General features: G+C 42.0%; 1 protein-coding gene across 6 annotated transcripts in view; it reads right to left on the reverse strand.

Moving 5' to 3' along the window:
* Nucleotides 1–19,235, reverse strand: part of DOCK8 (dedicator of cytokinesis 8) — a 247,673-nt gene that overhangs the window by 11,637 nt on the left and 216,801 nt on the right. For all 6 annotated transcript variants that reach the window (XM_054499987.2, XM_063649580.1, XM_054499990.2 and 3 more), the window contains 8 exons: nt 18,891–19,083; nt 14,482–14,625; nt 12,454–12,585; nt 11,862–11,996; nt 10,317–10,406; nt 7,215–7,451; nt 3,851–3,994; nt 1,730–1,836 (listed from right to left, as the gene is read on the reverse strand). In XM_054499987.2, the coding sequence (XP_054355962.1) occupies nt 1,730–1,836; nt 3,851–3,994; nt 7,215–7,451; nt 10,317–10,406; nt 11,862–11,996; nt 12,454–12,585; nt 14,482–14,625; nt 18,891–19,083 (1,182 nt within the window). The remainder of the gene's footprint in view (nt 1–1,729; nt 1,837–3,850; nt 3,995–7,214; nt 7,452–10,316; nt 10,407–11,861; nt 11,997–12,453; nt 12,586–14,481; nt 14,626–18,890; nt 19,084–19,235) is intronic.

Here is a 19,235-nt window from a genome sequence, read left to right on the forward strand (position 1 = left end):
TTCAACCATAATGAATTTTAAATAAAAATATATGAAAAAAAAATTTTTTTAAGCCCCAAATCTCTGAGCCCAGGAATTCAAGACCAGCCTAGACGGCATAGTGAGACCCTGTCTCCATAAAAAATAAAAAATAGGGCCAGGCACGGTGGTTTATGCCTGCAATCCCAGCACTTTGGGAGACCGAGGCAGGTGGATCATTTGAGGTCAGGAGTTCAAGATCAGCCTGGCCAACATGGTGAAACCCCATTTCTACTAAAAATACAAAAATTAGCCAGGTATGGTGGCACACGTCTGTAGTCCCAGCTACTTGGGAGACTCAGGGAGGAGAATCTCTTGAGCCTGGGAAGTGGAGGTTGCAGTGAGCCGAGATTACGCCACTGCAGTCCAGCCTGGGCAACAGAGGGAGACCTTGTCTCAAAATAAAATAATAAAATAAAATAATTCCCCAAATATTTTTCTAGCCTTTTTAAAGATATGTATTATATACTGAAAAAAAAAATCTACTTTTACTGTCAGAATTGTTGTCAAATACAGGAAACAATTCAAATATCAAAACATTAATCAAGATAATCTGTGAGTATGTTCACACACATGCACAAACACACAAAGCCACACAAACATCCCATTACCAAGCGGCTGTGATTCACTGCAGGGCACAGTGTGTCTCGTGTATATGTAGCAAAATTGCGGACCTCTCACAAAAGCCTGTGAAGGAGGAGATATCTCTAACCTCACAAATGCTAGCATTTTGATGAGTTTTCACTGAATTTAGCAAACTTTTAGTCTCCTTTATCCCCATCTGCCAAGTGAAGATATTCCTGTACTTAATATTCTTCTCTAAGGTTTCGAATGAAAAGAAATATTGCTACACATTTTTCTGAAGTCCTTTTCTCTTATAGGTGAAATGCCATCACATCCTTCATACTCATTTTTTTAGGGCCATAGGAGACCCAATATATCTGTCTATATTGCAATAAATTACAAGACTTTGACCAAAGACCCAGTTCCTAACTGACTGCTCTTGAAGCCAGCTCCATTGCAGAATTTAGGAACAGAGATGAGACTTGTCTGACATGGGGAACTGTCACAGGATAATGCCTTTGAAAAGCCTGGTTTTAGAACTTGCCTCTCTCAATTTGAGGAAGTGTATATTTTTAAGTTTCTAAAAACAAGATATTATAAGATTTGTAACATTACAATGACTGCCAATGCAAAGAACCTCTGGGACTCTAGTGCATCAGTGGAATATCAGCACATTGATGGACATGTGGACTATTTGGATTCAGAAGACCTGGTTTGAGCTCAGCTTTGCTGCCAACTGTATGTGTGACCTTAAGTAAAATTATCCCCTCTCTCTGAACCTCCAATTCCTCTTTTGTAAAATGAGGAGACGATGATACTTGTTTTACAACAAGTGATTGTGAGGCACACCGGATGCTAGCCACAAAAGCGTTTTATAGTTGACATGTTAGTTATTCATTAGTAGTTCAAGTAGTGTTGCTCTACTGTAGTGGTCCCCAAACTTCAGTGTGCATCAGGATCACCTGGAGGGCTTGTTAAAATGCACATTGCTGAGCCACACCTCCAGAGATTCCAATTCAGCAGGTCTGGAGGGTGACTGAGACTTTGTCTTTCTAGCAAGTTCTCATGTGATGCTGAAGCTGCTGGTCTAAGATTGCACTTTGAGAACCACTGCTCTACTGAAATTCCCAGCCATTTTCCTTCTTACCTCATGATGAATTCCTTAAAGCATAACCTCAACTTGTTGTGATGTCGATAGAGTTTTGGATCAGCAGGAATTTCAGCCAAGAACACTTGGGCTACTTCCAGTGGTCCCTGGTGGAAAAAAAAAAAAAAAAAAAAATATATATATATAGATATAGATAGATAGATAGATAGATAGATAGATATAGATATAGATATAGATATTGGAAGGAAATTAAATTGCTTGGGAGAAAATATTGGAGTGACTTCTTAGTTTGAACATTTAATTTTGTAGTTGGTTTGAAATAAAAAAAAAACAAGGAAAGTCTTGGACATCTCAGGAAATTTTGATTCCTTAGGAGGAGTCTGAAGTTTTAGAAGAATACTCAGACGTATAAATGTATTTTCCCTTTGTGTATGTTTTTTGTTTTTATTTTTTTTTTTTAGACAGGGTCTTGCTCTATCACCCAGGCTGGAGAGCAGTGGCATGATCTCTGCTCACTGCAGCCTCCACTTCCCAGGCTCAAGTGATCCTCCCATGTCAGCCTCCCAAGTAGCTGAGACTACAGGTATGTGCCACTATACCTGGTTATTTTTATATTTTTTGTAGTGATGGGATTTTGCCACATTTCCCAGGCTGGTCTTGAACTCCTGGCCTCAAGTGATCCACCCACCTCAGCCTCCCAAATTGCTGCGATTACAGGCGTGTGCCACCGTACACAGCCCAAATTTATTTTCTTTTTTATTGTTGTTGTTGTTTTTGAGACAGAGTCTTACTCTGTCACCGAGGCTGGAGCGCAGTGCCACAATCTCAGCTCACTGCAACCTCCACCTCCCGGGTTCAAGCGATTCTCCTGCTTCAGCCTCCCAAGTACTGGGACTACAAGCGCCCGCCACCACACTGGCTAATTTTTGTATTTTTAGTAGAGATGGGGTTTCACCATGTTGGCCAGGCTGGTCTCAAACTCCTGACTTCAAGTGATTCACCCACCTCGGCCTCCCGTAGTGCTGGGATTACAGGCATAAGCCACTGAGCCTGGTGCCAAATATTATTTTATTAATCAAATACTACTAATAATAGATTTTCATTCATATATAAGCGTAATACAACTACATCAAATGGTATGTGCTTTGAGTTGCTTTTCTAAAAATCAGGATTGCCGTGATCTATTCATTTTTGTTCACTTATCTAGTTGCCTTCATGGCAAACATCATTTTGCATAACTGCTGGATTGAGTCAGAGATATCCATAGTATACAGATAGACCATGGTTGTGGGCTTGGAAAGTCTTCCATTTTATCAAAGGATTGGCACTTACAAAGGCAAACATTTCCTCATTTTTTTTTCCTGATCTTGGGAATGTAATAGGCATTTCTCTTCTCTGTTTCTGCTCCCTTGATGTCAAGTACACTGAGAATTTTTGTGGGGAAATCCAATTATGCTGAATGAGAAAAGACTCATGATGCTCACTGAATATCTGGCGTGGAAGTGTGGACAAGAACAGATCTAGACTTGAATTAAGGAGGCCCACTGGACAGAGGTATTAGGCTGGTACCTCCCTCCATCTGAGACTGGTTGAACACCATGCTGAACTTGGGAGTCAGAGTTCTAATAAGTCTGATAAGAAGATCTAGTCTTGTCTGAAGTGGCCTAAGAAGTCAGGTCCCAGGTCATTCCTGGTTGTCAAGGTCCTTGGCATGCTGGGTTCATCTGCTGACTGACCCAAGAGTTGGATGTTCTAGATCCTTTTCCTTCTCTCCTATAGGCATTTGTAGGTGAGTCTCAAGCCCTGCAATTACTCTGCATGAATTGGTCATGACTAAGCATTCTTCAACATGACTCCAGATTTGCATCATATTGTCAGGTCTGGCCCCGAAGTGGAGACGCCTCTGAGAAAGTGGTACTCCTTAAAACCTGGTCCACTCATCTCTAGGATTTCTTTTTAACCTGGGGTTGTTACATGAAAGGGAAGAGGCTTCCTAAAAGTCTTCTAAACCTTACAGGTGTTCAGGCTAAGTGTAGGAACATCTCTGTGTTTGTCTATGGATCAAAGTCCTCATCAACCCCAAGGAAGGAGGGTGCAGACGTATAATGACAACCCAAATAATAAGAACCAGAGGAGCTGCCACCCTCTGGTTTTGCTTACCTGATTTACAGTAGCTCCCACAGAGCCTTGCAGCACCATCTGAAGCATCTTTGGATCAGGCGGCTCCTGGTTAATGGCAACTGCTAACTGCAGGGTCTTCTTCTTCATGTCTTCAATGGCAACTTCGATCGGTGTCAAAACAAACTGAACATGAGACGTAAACATAGGGAAGTCACTGCCTGGTCGCATAAGCTATGGACAAGCCTGGAACTATGACAGAGAGGCCACCTGAATTTGAAGAGGCAGCTAGGGAAAGACTTTCAGAGTAATTTAAAATACTCTTAACAAGTTAAAAAGAAAGATGGGCCTAACATTTCTTGGTTTCTTATGTTCCAGGAACTTTACATACATTTATCATTTATTCCTTTCAACAATCTCTTTATACTCTCCATTTTACAGTCAAAGGGGGATTTATAAGGTTAAGTTCCACAAAATGCCACAGGTAGTAAGGGAGGAGGTCATAATTCGATCACAAGTATGTCCATATTCAAAGTTCATGTTTTTTCTACCCTGTCAGGTTGCCTTTCTTATTATTGAACAAGTTACTCAACTTATGTATGTATGTATGTATGTATGTATGTATATATGTATGTATTTATTTATTTATTTATTTGAGACGGAGTTTTGCTCTTGTTGTCTAGGCTGGAGTGCAATGGCGTGATCTTGGCTCACTGCAACCTCCGCCTCCCAGGTTCAAGCAATTCTCCTGCCTCAGCCTCCCGAGTAGCTGGGATTACAGGCATGCGCCACCACACCCAGATAATTTTGTACTTTTAGTAGAGACGGGATTTCTCTATGTTGGTCAGGCTGGTCTCAAACTCCCAACCTTAGGCAATCCCCCCGCCTCGGCCTCCCAAAGTGCTGGGATTACAGGCATGAGCCACCGTGCACAGCCTCATGTTACTCAACTTATAATGCAGAAAGCTATATTAGAAGCACAGCACTCAAGATTTTCTCCCCCATCATAACACAAGCTTTTGATATCACCTGTGCCTTCCCCAACTCACCCTGAGGGTGAATTTCCAGTAAATGGAATTCTCTTAAGGGTCAATCAATCTATTTGCTAAGTTCTGCTGGCTTGGGGTAGAGTCTTTTCTGAATTTTATAGGTTGAATCGTGTTCGCCCAAAATTTATATGTTGAAGTCCTAACCTTCAGTACCTCAGAATGTGACCTTATTTGGAGCCAGGGTCTTTACAGAGGCAATCAAGTTAAAATGAGGCCAGCAGGGTAAGCCCTAGTCCAATATGACTGGTGTCCTTACGAGAAGAGGAAATCTGGACACAAACACAGAGGGAAGATGATGTGAAGAGACACAGGGAGAAGAGGGCTGTCCACAGGTCAGGGAGAGAGGCCTGGAACAGACCCTTTCCTCACAGCCCTCAGAAGGCACCAACCGTGCTGGCACCTTGATTTCAAACTTCTAGCCTCTAGAATTGTGCAGACAGTAAATTTCAGTTGTTTAAGCCACCCAGTCTATGGTACTTTGTTCTATAGCCCTAGCAAACAGTTGAGAACTGTTGTTGAGGTTGTTGGGGAACTAAGGAAGGCCAAGAAAAGTTCAGGCTGGTGCAGTGGCTCACACTTGTAATCTCAGCACCTTGGGAGGCCGAGGTAGGAGGATCGTTTGAGGCCAAGAGTTTGAGACCAGCCTGGGCAACAAAGTGAGACCCCTGTCTCTACAAAATGTATATCTCCATATATTTTTAATTAGCTGGGCATGGTGGCACAAGCCTGTAGTCCCAGCTACACAGGAGGCTGAGGTAGGAAAATTGCTTGAGCCCAGGAGGTCAAGGCTGCAGTGAGCCATGTTCGTGCCACTGCACTCTAGGGCAACAGAGGGAGATCCTGTCTCAAAAATGAAAAGGAGAGAAAGAGAGACAGAGATGCAGAGAGAAAAAAAGGAAGAATGAAAGGAAAGGAAGGAAAGAAAGGAAAGGAAGGCAGGAATGAAGAAAAGAAAAGAAAAGGTTTTGAAATGGTTTTGGGCACCATGAGTTTATATCTGTGTTATGCCTAGAATGGCTCAGTGTTCAAAAGTCCAAAGCAAGAAGTATAAGAAGTACAGCAGATGGCTTCCAAACCCACCTCCTCCTGACTGAGTCACTGCTTCAGGCTTTCTTTGGCTTCTGTGAAACCCACACCCTGACGTGGTTACCCGGCTGAACACTACCTGGTGGATGACTCTGCAGTTAGCTCAGCTATTTCTGCTTCTGCCTGATGAGGTGTATCATTCACAATTCGTCTGTGTTTGTTCACCAACTTCATTATGCCTGTTATACTTGTTATTTTAATGACCCAATCTAATTAGATAATGGAGAAACTGATGAACTATGGGTGTGGAAAGAAAAAGAGTTGTTTCTATGAAAACCAAGCCAAATGGTTGGACAAGATATTATGAAAGTGAGTTGCTATAAAAATTCCTGTCATATTAGGTGTGCACAAGACCACTGTCAAAGTCTAGGGAAGAAAATAATAAAAATCCAGAAGGCTTCTGCTCTCAAAATGTTTAACAAGGATCTTTAAGCTCTCACTCTGCTTACACAAAGAAAAACTGAAAATCATGGACAAAGCACTATGGGTGTGGTTTATAAAAGAAAATGCTGAATTGTGATCAGCAAACCCATAGTCACAGAGAAGTCTGTGGCCCTGCATAAAAAGGACGACAAATAAGTGTATATGTATGTGTTTCAAAGAATAATAAGTTGTTTATGGTGTGTAGAATTTTGAACAATTCTGTGGTTTGTGAGACCTTCTGGACCAGTCCTTTTATTCATAAAATGAGTATAATCTTGTACTGTACTTAGAGGTCTTTCCTGCTAATGCATAGAAGAAGAAACTGAAGGTACGTAGCTTGTTTAAAATCACAGGAGGAAGCTAGGACTAGAAGCTAGTCAGTGAACTTGTCTACCTTACATGGCCCTTTCCCACAGCACACCACCGACTCATTGGGGCTGCCCACGTGCAGGTCCCGTCTCCAATAATTAACAGCACAACTATGCTTGAATCCCCTCTAAGCTTTGAAATATAGAAAAATTTTCTATAAAATATTTAAAATGTGAATATATATGTTGTACAAGTTTATAATTGAAATACATATTAAATATTATAATTAAATACATAAACATACGAAAGATATAACTTTAAAATATTAAATATTTAATATACAATAGTGCTATAAAATATGTAGCTGCCTAAATGGGATTTTTTGGTGCCATGAGAGTGAAAGGACAACCATATCATCATATTTCAAGTGCATCCCTCCTTGTTTTCAGTCCAATCCACTGTGAAGGCGGTTTGTGGGTCCTCCTGGGAGGCCGCCCAGCCCACTCATCCAGTGGTGGCCAATCCCTTGGGTGCATTACCTCCTCCTTCTGGATGACGCTGATCCTGGTCTTGATGTAGGGGAAGGCGTGCATAGTGGTCAGGACTGTGTTCCTTCTGTACTGCTCATGCAGCTCTCCCCGAGGCCGCCCCTCCAGGGTGAATGGGGTGGTGTACATGAACCTCCGGAGGTTGAAATTCTTCTCAAAGTATGTGACCCTGTCTTTCATCTCATACTCATCAAAGTAGGGCTCCACAAAAGTGATCTGTATGTAGGCCTAAGGGGGAAAAGGCAGGGAGGGAGAAGATGAGCTATTTTGCAAACAGCCATCCCTGACGCAATGGAGGGGCATGCAGGAACACGGCATGCCAGCACCGCCCTGCCTGGTGCAGAAAAGCTACAGATGCAGGGGAGGATGTGGCCAGCAGAAGTTCCTCCTTTCCACCCCCAAGGAGAGAAGGGGCTGCAAGGAGGGAGAGCGGAATGTGCCTGTCGGGAGAGTCAGGGCCACCGGCCGCACTTTCCTAGCAGAGCAAACTGATCCACAGTGGAAGCCTTGGTATGAGAGTTTGCAAACTGCTATTCCAAAGAGACAAACTTTCCTTTTCAGAATGACCACGACCACCTCACAGTTATGAGGAAGCGTGAATGGCCGAACTAAAGAAAACCAACAATATCAAGTGCTGGCAAGGATGGAGATCAGCTAGAGCTCTCATACACAGAGGGTAGGAATGCAAAATGCATAGCTACTTTGCAGAAGCAGCTGGCGGTCTCTTATGCAGTTAAACTGCACTACCATTGGACCCAGCAACCCCACTCCTATGTGTGTACATGAGAGAAATGAAAGCTTATGTCCATACAAAAACCTGTACATGAATGTCTCCAGCAACTTTATTCATAACAAAGACTAGAAACAACCCAAATGTCCCTCCAGTGGGGAATTAACAAGCAAATGGTGAGGTAGTCACACAATAGAATATTACTCAGCAACAGAAAGGAAGGAACTACTGCAACATGGACTACCAATGGGCATGGGAAGCATTTTGGAGTGGTGGATCTGTTCTGTATCTTGGTTATGAAGGTAGTTACATGTGTTTGTCAAAACTCATAGAACTAAACACCAAAACTGAATTTCACTGCCTAGGCCTCATTTAAACACACACTCACATCACCTCCACCCTCAAACACAGAGCAAACACAGTACTCATTAAAGAAGACAACCTCTTAGAAAAAAAAGTGACCATGAGTTCAGATGCTGGGACACTCACCCACTGAAAGGGATGAGTGGGGTCACTGACCTCAGACTGTACATCACGACTTAGTATAATGAAATCTAGTTGTAATTCTGGGTTCAGACTCTCATTCCAAACTCTCACAACCTACCCTGGGAATTTTAAAAGAGGGGAAAAGGGCACCTTGGCTCAGGGAGGTCACATTTTACACAGCTTGTGCTATGTACAGATCACTGTGGGCACACGGCCAACTCCATCTCCCAGACATGTGTGTCTGAAGATTAGTTAAACTCTTACCACAGTCACTGCTTTCAAGCCTAGGCTAGGGAATGTGTCTTAAGTGTGAAAGCGTTCTGAAAAATGTAGAAAAACAAACTCTTCAATTTGGCCTATTCTTCCCCTCTTCCATTATCTTCTTCATATCCTGGAAGATGGAACTGGGAGTTTGGACCTTTCATTTTATAGGTTTGCTAGATGGTGAATGGTCCTCTGTCTCAGGGCCCTTAATGATACCTTGCACTTGCATTATTTCCAGTAACTTAGAAAGCTCATTCATGGACATGTGAGTTGGGCTAAGCAGGCAGCATCAGCCTGTGGTATAATAAAGAATATGTCTGGTCTTTGTCTCCATTTCCTAGCACAGAGCTTTAGAAACACTTGGAATTTCCTCAGTGATGGGTGTCTTTGTGATGCTAATGAAGTGACTCATGCTGGGCCCCTGGACAGCTTCAGGATGCCAAGTAGCCACCAAAAAGACCAATTCTGTGATTAGAGGGTAGGAACTGGATGACCTCTGGAGACAGGAGAGGGGCTGGAGATTGTGTTCAATTTGCCTGCATAATGAAACCCCAACAAAATCTCTGGACACTGAGACTTGGCGGAGCTTCCTGGTTGGAGAACACACTGATGAGCCAGGAAGCCATAAATAGAGGCACAAAAAAGATGTTCACCTTTTATCATAAAATTCTGATAGTAACCAGAGTACTTTTTTGAATTCTGTGAGTCACTGTAGTGAATTATTTAAGAGGTGTCATAGAAACTCCCAAATTATTATTATTATTATTATTTGTTTTGTTTTCTCCTATTTTCAAGCTAACAGGTTATAGAAACTCCTGAATTTGTAGCTGGCTGATCAGAAGTGCGGGTGGCCTGACGGTCCCACTTGAAGCTGGCATCTGACGTCAGGGCAGTCTTGAGAAGGACTGAGCCTTTAACCTGTGGGAGCTGATACTACCTCCAGGTATTAGCATCAGAACTGTACACTCAGTTTGGGGTGAAATGGAACACACCCTCTTGTGAAAGTGAGGAAACCCAAACCCAAGCCCTTTTTACCATTCCCCCAACAGCACAGTGACCCAGTACTTGGCTGGAATAAATATTTGCAGCCTAAAGAAGGAAGCCACTAAATGTTGTCACTGAGAAATTTGCATCTTTTTCACATGTTTGAAATGGAGAGTTTAAAGGCTTTATAAAAAGGCAGTAAAGAGCGTGCTGAAGAGTAGGGGTTTGGAAGCAACAGACCCCACATCTGAGTAGTGGCTCTGCCACTTGCATGACCTTGAAAGTTGCTTGACTCTTCTATGTCTAAGTTTTCTCATCTCTAAAATAGGAACGACAAAACCTACTTCCAGGGGTTGTTGCAGGATGAAATAAAATGATGTATGTAGAGGGCCTAATGCAGTTCCAGGTACACAGTTGCTGCTTAATAAATGATAGCTCCTATTATGATTCCTGCCTTTGACTATATTTTCTTTAAGATCTGACCAATTAGTAGTGGAACTTAGACAAAAAGGTTTGACTGCATTTAAGTGACTTGGAGAGTCCAGATAGATGAGATCATTATGTATTCTTGGGTAGAGAACGAAGGGATTTAGAGCTTGATGGTCATTTTTTTGTAATTTTTTTTATACCTTGTTAGGATCCAACTTGGTTTTGTCCACAGGAGTGGAGTCTTTAATCACTTCCACAAATTCTGCACCAAAACATTGACCATAAAATGCCTAGGTAAGAAGAAGCAATAGTTTATAAAGGTTATTTTAACATAATGCAACTCTTTGTCTTCTCGGAAGTGAAATAAGTTAGGAGCAAGTGTGAGGTAGGATGATGCTCACTGATTATTGAGAGTTCCTCTGAGCTAATGAGCAAAGTTCAGCATTTCCTAAGACAAAAATAAAAATAGCACTGTCAACTGGTATATGCTTCCCTATAAGATGTATGCTTGGCCTCTAATTCAGCTAACATCATTATATTTGTGGAGGTATCTCCTGGGGTATCACACTCTTTACTTCTCGCCTTCTGTACCCCTGGGAACTTGGAGGTCACCAGGCTTCCCATATTGTGGCAAATCACAGTGCACAAGAAGATAAAATATATACCTCTAATTCTAAGTAGGGGAAACAATATAGGGAACCAAGTGGCCTGGGATAAATTGCTAGCTCTTTTTCTCACGTGCTAAACAATTTTGGGGCAACTCACCCAGCCACTCTGGGCAATGGCTTCTCTGAGTCAAGTAAGGATAAACCTTCTTGTCTTTTTTGGCATGGATGGAGAGTGTAAGAAGCCATTAGGCAACACAAATGTTTTAAGTTTTACACTCTTAGGAGGGCACAAATTCAAAGCAATGAAAGCCTAAGGAGTGAATCTTTGGTTAATTGTGAGCAGTTCAAAGGACCCCAGTCCTGCTTGGTAATTGCAGGCTCTTTGTAAACAAATGCCTGTTCATCCAAATCTCCAAATGTGCTTGAGAAGGTTTTTTTCAGGGAGGCACCTTTGACTGAGTTCTTAGTGTTTGGCCCTTATAGCCTGTGTTTCCTTTGTCCTGATCTTTCTCTAGGCTGTTTCTCTTTTTCTCCACGCTTTCAGCCTTGCTTCTAACAACATGCTACACTTTTCTGTTATATTATGGACCAAATGTCACCGGCAGGTTGGAGCTGGGCTGGCCACAGCCCATGGTCTGGCTACTGCTGAGTAGCTCCACATCAGAATGACCCCAGGTGCCATCCAGTGATACCTAAAGGATGGCCTCACCATTATCTAGGGGTGATTCAGTCATTTGGCTAGATTACTTCAAAGTCAAGATGCTAAATTTCATGTTGAAAAACTCTATTACTCTCTATCTACTAGTATAAACTACTAATATTTGGAAAGGGTGATAAGAAAGCACATGACCTTGATTGAATTTTGCACAGATTTGAAAATAAATATTCACCATATAAAATTACAAACTGTGAAAAGCATACACAGAGTCTTAGGGAAAAACTATCAAAATATTACATCACCTCATGATCTCACCTAATACCTTTCTACTTTGCCTTTTATAAATGCAAAGGGGAAAACTTTATGTAGAGATCAATGATGAATCCGTGACTCTTTATTTGTTTATTTTTGGTAATGACCCACTCTCACTTGTTTTTGTAAAGTGTACCAGGTCAGGCACACAGAATCACTTTTCTTACCTCTAGTCTATGTGAGATCTCAGGAAGCTTAGTAATTGCAGGCTCTTTGTAAACAAATTCCTGTTCATCCAAATCCCCAAATTTGGATCCAAAGAAACCAACTCGGAAGTAGGTTCCAAACATTCTCTTATGATCCTGAGGAACAAAACATAAAAAGCTCTCCTTAGTTATGTCATCCTGAGGAGCCATTGAGTTGCAAAGGGCAGGAGTCTTTCATTGTGTTAACAAAGCATTTTACCCCTATGGCTGATGTAAACAGAAATTACTCCTTAAAAAAATTTAATGCTTATGGAATAAACTTCAGAAATAACAACAAAAGAAATCCCATGAAAGATTTCTGGGCCTTCTTTCAATTAAACTTAAAAATTTCTCACATTTCCTGGTTATAAAGTAATTTAAGCTGTATGTTTTCACATTTGGAATTTTGGCCCTCTGTTAGAGGAATTCCAGCCCTTTTCTCTTTGACAGGTGAGAGCAAAAGCAATGTGCTAAAGATAAATCACTCCCTGGAGAGGAAGGATGGCAAAGCATCTGTAGGACAGGGTCGCCTGCCACCAGATAACAGGACCTGCCAGCCAGGCTTCCCCGCTACCTTGTTAACAATGCTGTCAAAGGCCCTCTGCAGCTTGCTGTGAGTGAGTGTCAGCTTCCGGAATTCTCGATGTGCTTCTAGGATGGGGATGACCAGCTTGTAGACCTCATTAACCGTCTCATATAAGCCTCCCTTGGAAAGAGGAGAAGAGCATCAGAGAGAATTTAATCCACTGGAAACTTAAGAAGAGCAACCAGAGGTCATTGCCCAAACAATGTGCTGGAGAGTGAATTTATTGTTGTATCACAGTATTTTACAGGGCAAGAAGGGGTATCTGAGCATTTTTGGGACAGTGGTAGCCTTCAAACTGAAGTAGACACCTTGCTAAGTAGCCCTGTATGGTGATAAGCAGGGAGAAGAGCTTTTGGGAAAAAAAAAAAATACTGGCTAAGTGCAGTGGCTCATGCCTGTAATCCCAGCACTTTGGGAGGCTGAGGCAGGAGGATCACTTGAACCCAGAAGTTCAGATCATCCTAGACAATATAGGGAGACCCCATCTCTACAAAAAATTAAAAAATCAGCCAGGTGTGGTAGCATGCTCCTGTAGCCCCAGCTACTTGGGCGGTTGAGGTGGGAGGCTTGAGCCCAGGAGGTCAAGGCTGTAGTGAGCCAAGACTGCACCACTGCACTCCAGCCTCGGTGACAAGGCAAGACTCTGCCTCAAAAACAAAAACAAAAACAAAACAAAACAAAAAGAAAAAACAGGAGAGAAGTTTGGTAGCAGGGACTAACAGCAATTCAGAAAGGCAATTTTAGTATATTTAAATTTCATCAGAGGTCCTCCTCTAGCCAGATGCTAAATGTATGCCTCCAAAGAGTTAGTAGGATTCTAATTCATTTTGTTGAGTTTGAGGAAAAATGAGAGTATATTAGACATTTTCTGAATCTTGAAAAGGAAAGCAAGAATAGAGAGAAGATAGTTAAAACAATAATTAAAATAAATAAAATTGTAGAGAGGAAACTTGGAAATAAAAACTGGAAAATAAGGATGAGTATAGTATAGATGAAAACAAAATTGGGTCAGCTAAATATAGTAAAGTACTGAATACTTTCTTGGCTTAAAATTTAAAGGAGGAGGGAGATTATTAAAATGAAAACAAGTCAGGCGTGGTGGCTCACACCTGTAGTTCCAGCACTTTGGGAGGCCAAGATGGGCAGATCACTTGAGGCCAGGAGTTTGAGACCAGCCTAGCCAACAGGGTGAAATCCTGTCTCCTCTAAAAATACAAAAAATTAGCCGAGTGTGGTGGTGCACACCTGTAATCCCAGCTACTCAGGAGGCTGAGGCAGGAGAGTTGCTTGAACCCCGGAGGCAGAGGCTGCAGTGAGCCATGATTGCACCACTGCATTCCAGCCTGGGCGACAGAGCTAGACTCTGTCTCAAAAAAAGAAAAGAAAATAGACAAGTGTTTCCTCTTTGCCCTGAATCTCAATGACTTCATCTCTCTCTATATTTTTCTAGTATATATACTAGGAGTATTTAGATCCAGATTAAGTTAACCAGAGGAGTCTCAGTGGTTTCTGCGCCCACATTTCTGTAAGCTGGTCCTGGTCTGTGATGATCCTTCAGACTGCACAGTGGCTAGGAGGGAAGACACTGTCTGTGTATTCCTTCTCTCTCCTCCCAGTGGTTCCTCCCTAATTTTTTTCTCTCTGAGACGAAAAATGAGGGAGTGAAAACATGCCTCATCATTTATTGTGTAACCCTGGGCAAGCCATTTCACCTCTCTGTGGCTTAGTTCCACCCCTATTAAACAGAAATAATACTGTGAAACTGCTGCCCAGCCAATGAGCATACAGTGAAGCTCAGACCAGCACTGTGATGAAAGGCTATCTCAGCTCCCTCGGGAAGCTCATGCAATTTGCATACATCAAAGTCCTCCCCGGGCCCATCCCCTGCCCTGCACACCCTGGCATGTGTCCTTGGGAAGTGGGGCTGACTGGGCCATTAAGACCAGGTGTTCCCAGCACCCCAAGTCCAGCTGGAGTATGGGAGGCCAGGCCCCGGGATGCCCTCTGGGCACTGACCGTGCTGAAGAGCTCCGCAGCCTGCTCCAGGAGGCCCACCAGGCCACTCTCAGTGAAGTACTGGCCTGCGCACACCCCATCCTCGTCAGGTGACAGGGTGTCGTCAGAGACCACAGACTCCTCCAGCACATTGGAAGAAATATTCTGAAAGAGACCACAGTATAAGCCTGGAGAACAGGGCGACCAGACTAGTAAGAGACCACAGGAACCCCGAATGGGGAAATGAGGAAGCTGGTGTGCAGATCCTTACCAAGGCTGTGACTAAACTAGGTCTGTAACTCTACCCCGAGAGTATCTGTCTGCCATTCATTTAGAAGAGGCGCACTGAGCAACTGGTCTTCAAACCTCACGTTTTTCTTTTTAACTATTAGGAGATTTTGTATAAAGGACACTTACCACAATGTCACAACAGCTGAGTTACTTTAGTGAAACAACCCCAAGGGACATAGGGCTGGTGTCTTGATTTTCAAAAGGCAAAGGCCAATTAACATTAACTAGACTCCCTGTTTCACCGAGTGGACCTCTGACTTCAGTGGTGTTTTTCTGAAGTATGTTGCTACTCCAGAGTTGACTTTCAGATAAACAGCCATGACATACGACAATAGCAAGTGAGGCTGTCTTCATTAGGGAAGTTTTCATGGCATTGCAGCAGTTACTGTGTGTGTGTTTTTTTTCTTCCTGAACATTTTGTTTCCATGCATCTTTTTCCTTTACATAAACTATTGCGTTTAGAGCCTCTAGCAGAGCATGCAGAGACCATGGTTAGGGTGAACCAAATGAGAAACCCAAGACATAAAATTTAGAGACGTACTCGCTTTTAGGGCCATGGAAGTACTGATCTTGTACCTGCTTGACCCTGAGGGTGAGTGCCTCTTCACCCTAGCACTGGCCCTGGCAGTGAATATGTGACAGGTCAAGAATCATTTTCTTCTTAGCTCACAGCTATGGAAGAAATGCATATGAAAAACAGAAGAAATGGGAAACCTTCCCAGTTTAGGGATTACGAACAGGTGGCAAACATGCCACTCCTTCCTATTGCTGTAATCATGGCAGGCATAACTAATCAACTGTAGCACTTTTTCCCCGGAGCTTGGATATAGTCTCAAAATTCTTAAGCATAGTGCTCCAGTCAGCCACTACTAACTGATCAGAGTTGGCTTGTGAACTAAAAGCTGTCTGCCTTCTGGCCTGGTTAACAAGATCAAGTGAATCAACCTTAGCAATCAGTCAGGACATAGTTGTCATAGATAACCCTATCTCTTCACATGCAATACTGTAATGTAGTTTTAGGAATATAGGAGGAGGCTCTCAAAGCCTTTGTGGCCAGTCTTTCTTCCAAACCTGGCCTATGTATTATGATGTTTCTGTGACAACAGAAGATCCAAGAAATTCAGTTGAAAGCATTTAATAACCCAAGATACTAATACTATTAGAATGTATGCATTTTTCCACATTAGAGGAACAGATTTGAAGCTATGTAGCCTCATTAGCTGTAGTCAGAGGAAAAGGATTCTGCAGACTTTCTTGGCTTCAGAATCAGGGAGGTACAAGTAACAGCAGTATCTAAGAATGTGTCCGTATCTATAGTTGTGAAATAAATATCGCACTCTGGGACACAGAATTTCAGTGATCTCAGTTTCCTGGAATTCAGTGACCTCAAAGTTATTTTCCTTGCACATATTTACTTATCTCTAGTTTATAAATCTTTTCCAAAAGCTCTATTTCATTGGAGCAGAACAAGGTTGAAAATCAAAGCACAGAGCATTTGCAAAATCAACACTGGACATCTGTTGTTAATGCTGTCTAGAATTCTTTCCTCCTCCTATAAAGTAAAGCATCCTGATTTGGGGGAAGAAATCACCCGTAATTCCAGGTGTGGACCCATGACCCGGGGTCAGTAAATCAGAGCACTCCATTTCTCTGGCCAGTATGGCTGGTTCAGGGATGAGCACAGGACCTGAACAGGATCAGTAAGATGCACTGAGGCTTTCTCTGCAACTGCTAGAAAGGAGGCATCTCTCTTCTCTCCTAGACTTGAACCTAGAGATGTAAACCTAAACTGTGGAGTGGGAAGCCTGTGAAGAATGAAGCTGACACAACAGATGGCAGAGATGGGAAGTGGTGATGACAGTGAGCTCTGCTGACATTGTTTGGGCCCCTAGGTCCAGTATGGCAGGTGCTACTCCAGGCTCACATTCCTCATACAGGCTGATAAATTCCATTTTTACCTTCTGTCAGTCTGGGTTGGGTGTCCTTTCACTTGCCAGCTACATTTCCAAATTGATTTGGTATGTCCCATTTGAGAGAAGTAAGAATTCACTCAAACACATTAATATAATTTGGCGTCTCTTCTGTAGCTGAGAACACCTAACTCATTGCCTCCTGTACATCAAGAAGCCCTCACACTTCAGTTTCTTCTGCCTTCCTTTTCACCTTCTTCACCCTTCCCTGACCCACAGGGCCTGGACCATAAATGTTCACAATATCTTGTGCCTCTTTATAACAGTATTTCTCATAATTATAACTGAACAAAGAATAATTAGTTATATTATGTCTCTCTGGTTAGAATGTAACATTCATGAGGACAGAATAAGTATTCAATAAATATTCTCTAAAAGAAGGAATCAATGGATAATGATATGTGAACAGATAGAGCTGTATGCCCCCATGTTGGGATAATGTGGAATATTTCTGTTGATTGTGTAATAATGATTCACTTTGGCATGTCATTATTAGCAAATCAATTGAATTCTAGGTAAAATTAGGACAGTAAGGCTTACTAAATATAAAAGTCAATAATGAAATGCAATTGATATTTAAGTGATAAATATTAAATAAAATATAGTCATGGGAAAAGGAATAAAAGAATTATAAAATAATTTAGTAAATGAAACAATATTAAGTGCTAAACCTTACAATTTCCTGGGAATTGAAAGAGTAATACTATAATATTTATTCTTGATAGTATCAAATGGTCAAAATAAATTTGAGAAAATAAGCAAATACATCTAAAATAACTTTTATAACTTTCTTGTGCACTTCTGTGAGATTTGAAATCAGGTGTTATTTTTATGTTTTTGGATAAGATTTAATTATCAGCTTGTATAACAAACATTTCTGAATTAAGAAGAAAATTCATTTGCCGAGCATGAGATCACAGAATAACTATTTTTGTTCTTGAGGACCATAAGAAAGGAGGAGTTATTCATAGGAGGCAAAACCCAGCTTTGCTGTGTTCTGGAAAACCAGAAGATCCTGGCTGCACCAGCATAGTTTCAGTGACTTATTCTCTAAGCCTGGGAAAGCTACTTTGAATTGTTCTTTCTTTCTGGTTCGTACAACATCACAAAATTGTGTTGAAGAACAGTAACGAGAACAAAGCCTTTCATAAAATCAGCCATGTAAATTCAAACAAGAATAATACAAACCCTTGTAAATGACTTCGTGAGTCTGGCTTGAAAAACACTCTATTACCGTAGCTATATTGTTCATGGTTTCAGGGATGGTCATCTCTGCAAACTACGTCTCTTACAAAGAAAGTACCCAACATTGTGCTTTTTTATTTTCTCTCTCTCTAAAGACTGTATTAAACTATTCAGTAAGAACACTTTCAGTGGCCACTGAGCATCCCCATCCAAGCCAGCTTTTAGGTCTGGCAGACAATTTCCCTTTGCCAACTGTGGGTAATTTTCAGCTTATCCTAAGAAGGTACTGATTCAGCCTTTTGTCTCCCTTCTCAGGTCAATTTGATTCTTTCTTGATTTTTGGATTGGAGAGTGGGCCCCTACAAAGTTGGAGAGTGGAATCAAATGAATGGGCCAGTAGGAAAATCATTTATCCAATATTTTCCAAACTTTCACAATGTCAGTATACTGTGTCAACTACAAGTCTTTGAAAAAGAGTTTAAATGACCTTAGAAAAGTTGCTCTCTCAGTTCTCTCATCTGTGAAGTGGGAGTAATAACACCTTCCCTACCTACCTGCCTCACAGCTTTACGGGGAGGTTCAAATGAAGCCATGCATATGAAAGTGTTTGCAAATGTCTCCTAAAGTGCTATTAATAATGGCTAGGTGCCATTATTGTAAACAATAATTAAAAAAAACCAAAAACCAACGATGATGGGAAAGCAATTAGAAGAAGAAAATATAATGTATGAACTTGGAATTTTTCAACCTTAGCACTACAGACATTTGGGGCCAGAAAATTCTTTGTCAGGGGAGCTCTCCTATTGCAGAATGTTTAACAGCATCCTGGCTTCTACCAGTCAGATGCCAGTAGCACCTACTCACCCATCCCAGTTGTGATAACCAAAAATGTATCTAGACATTGCCAAATGCCCCTGGGGCTGGGGGACAAAATCGCCCCAGTTGAGAACCACTGCTCTAAGGGAAAAGCTGCACACACCCTACCTGGAAGCTGACACTGCCCACGGGCAGGTAGCTGTGGTCCTCCAGCATGCTCAGATACTCAGCCACTAACGCAGCAGCATGCACCAGGCACATGGCAGCCTCTGTGTAGCACTTCTTCTTGGTGTGTTTCTCTGCCATGTTCTGGAGCCAGGTCAGCCGCAGATCAGGAGATGCCTGGTAACTCTTGGCAATTCTGAAGACAGATTGAGTGAGAAGTAGTTTTGACGACAGTGGGTTAATGACACTGTTCTTCTACTTTGTGTGACCTTTTCTTTTTTTCTCCCCAAGAGTTCCCTGCACCCCTCCACCTGAGATTTTGCCCTACATTTCCAGAAAACGAGAGAG

This window comes from Pongo pygmaeus, chromosome 13 (genome assembly GCF_028885625.2).
Source record: "Pongo pygmaeus isolate AG05252 chromosome 13, NHGRI_mPonPyg2-v2.0_pri, whole genome shotgun sequence".
Taxonomy (NCBI): domain Eukaryota; kingdom Metazoa; phylum Chordata; class Mammalia; order Primates; family Hominidae; genus Pongo; species Pongo pygmaeus.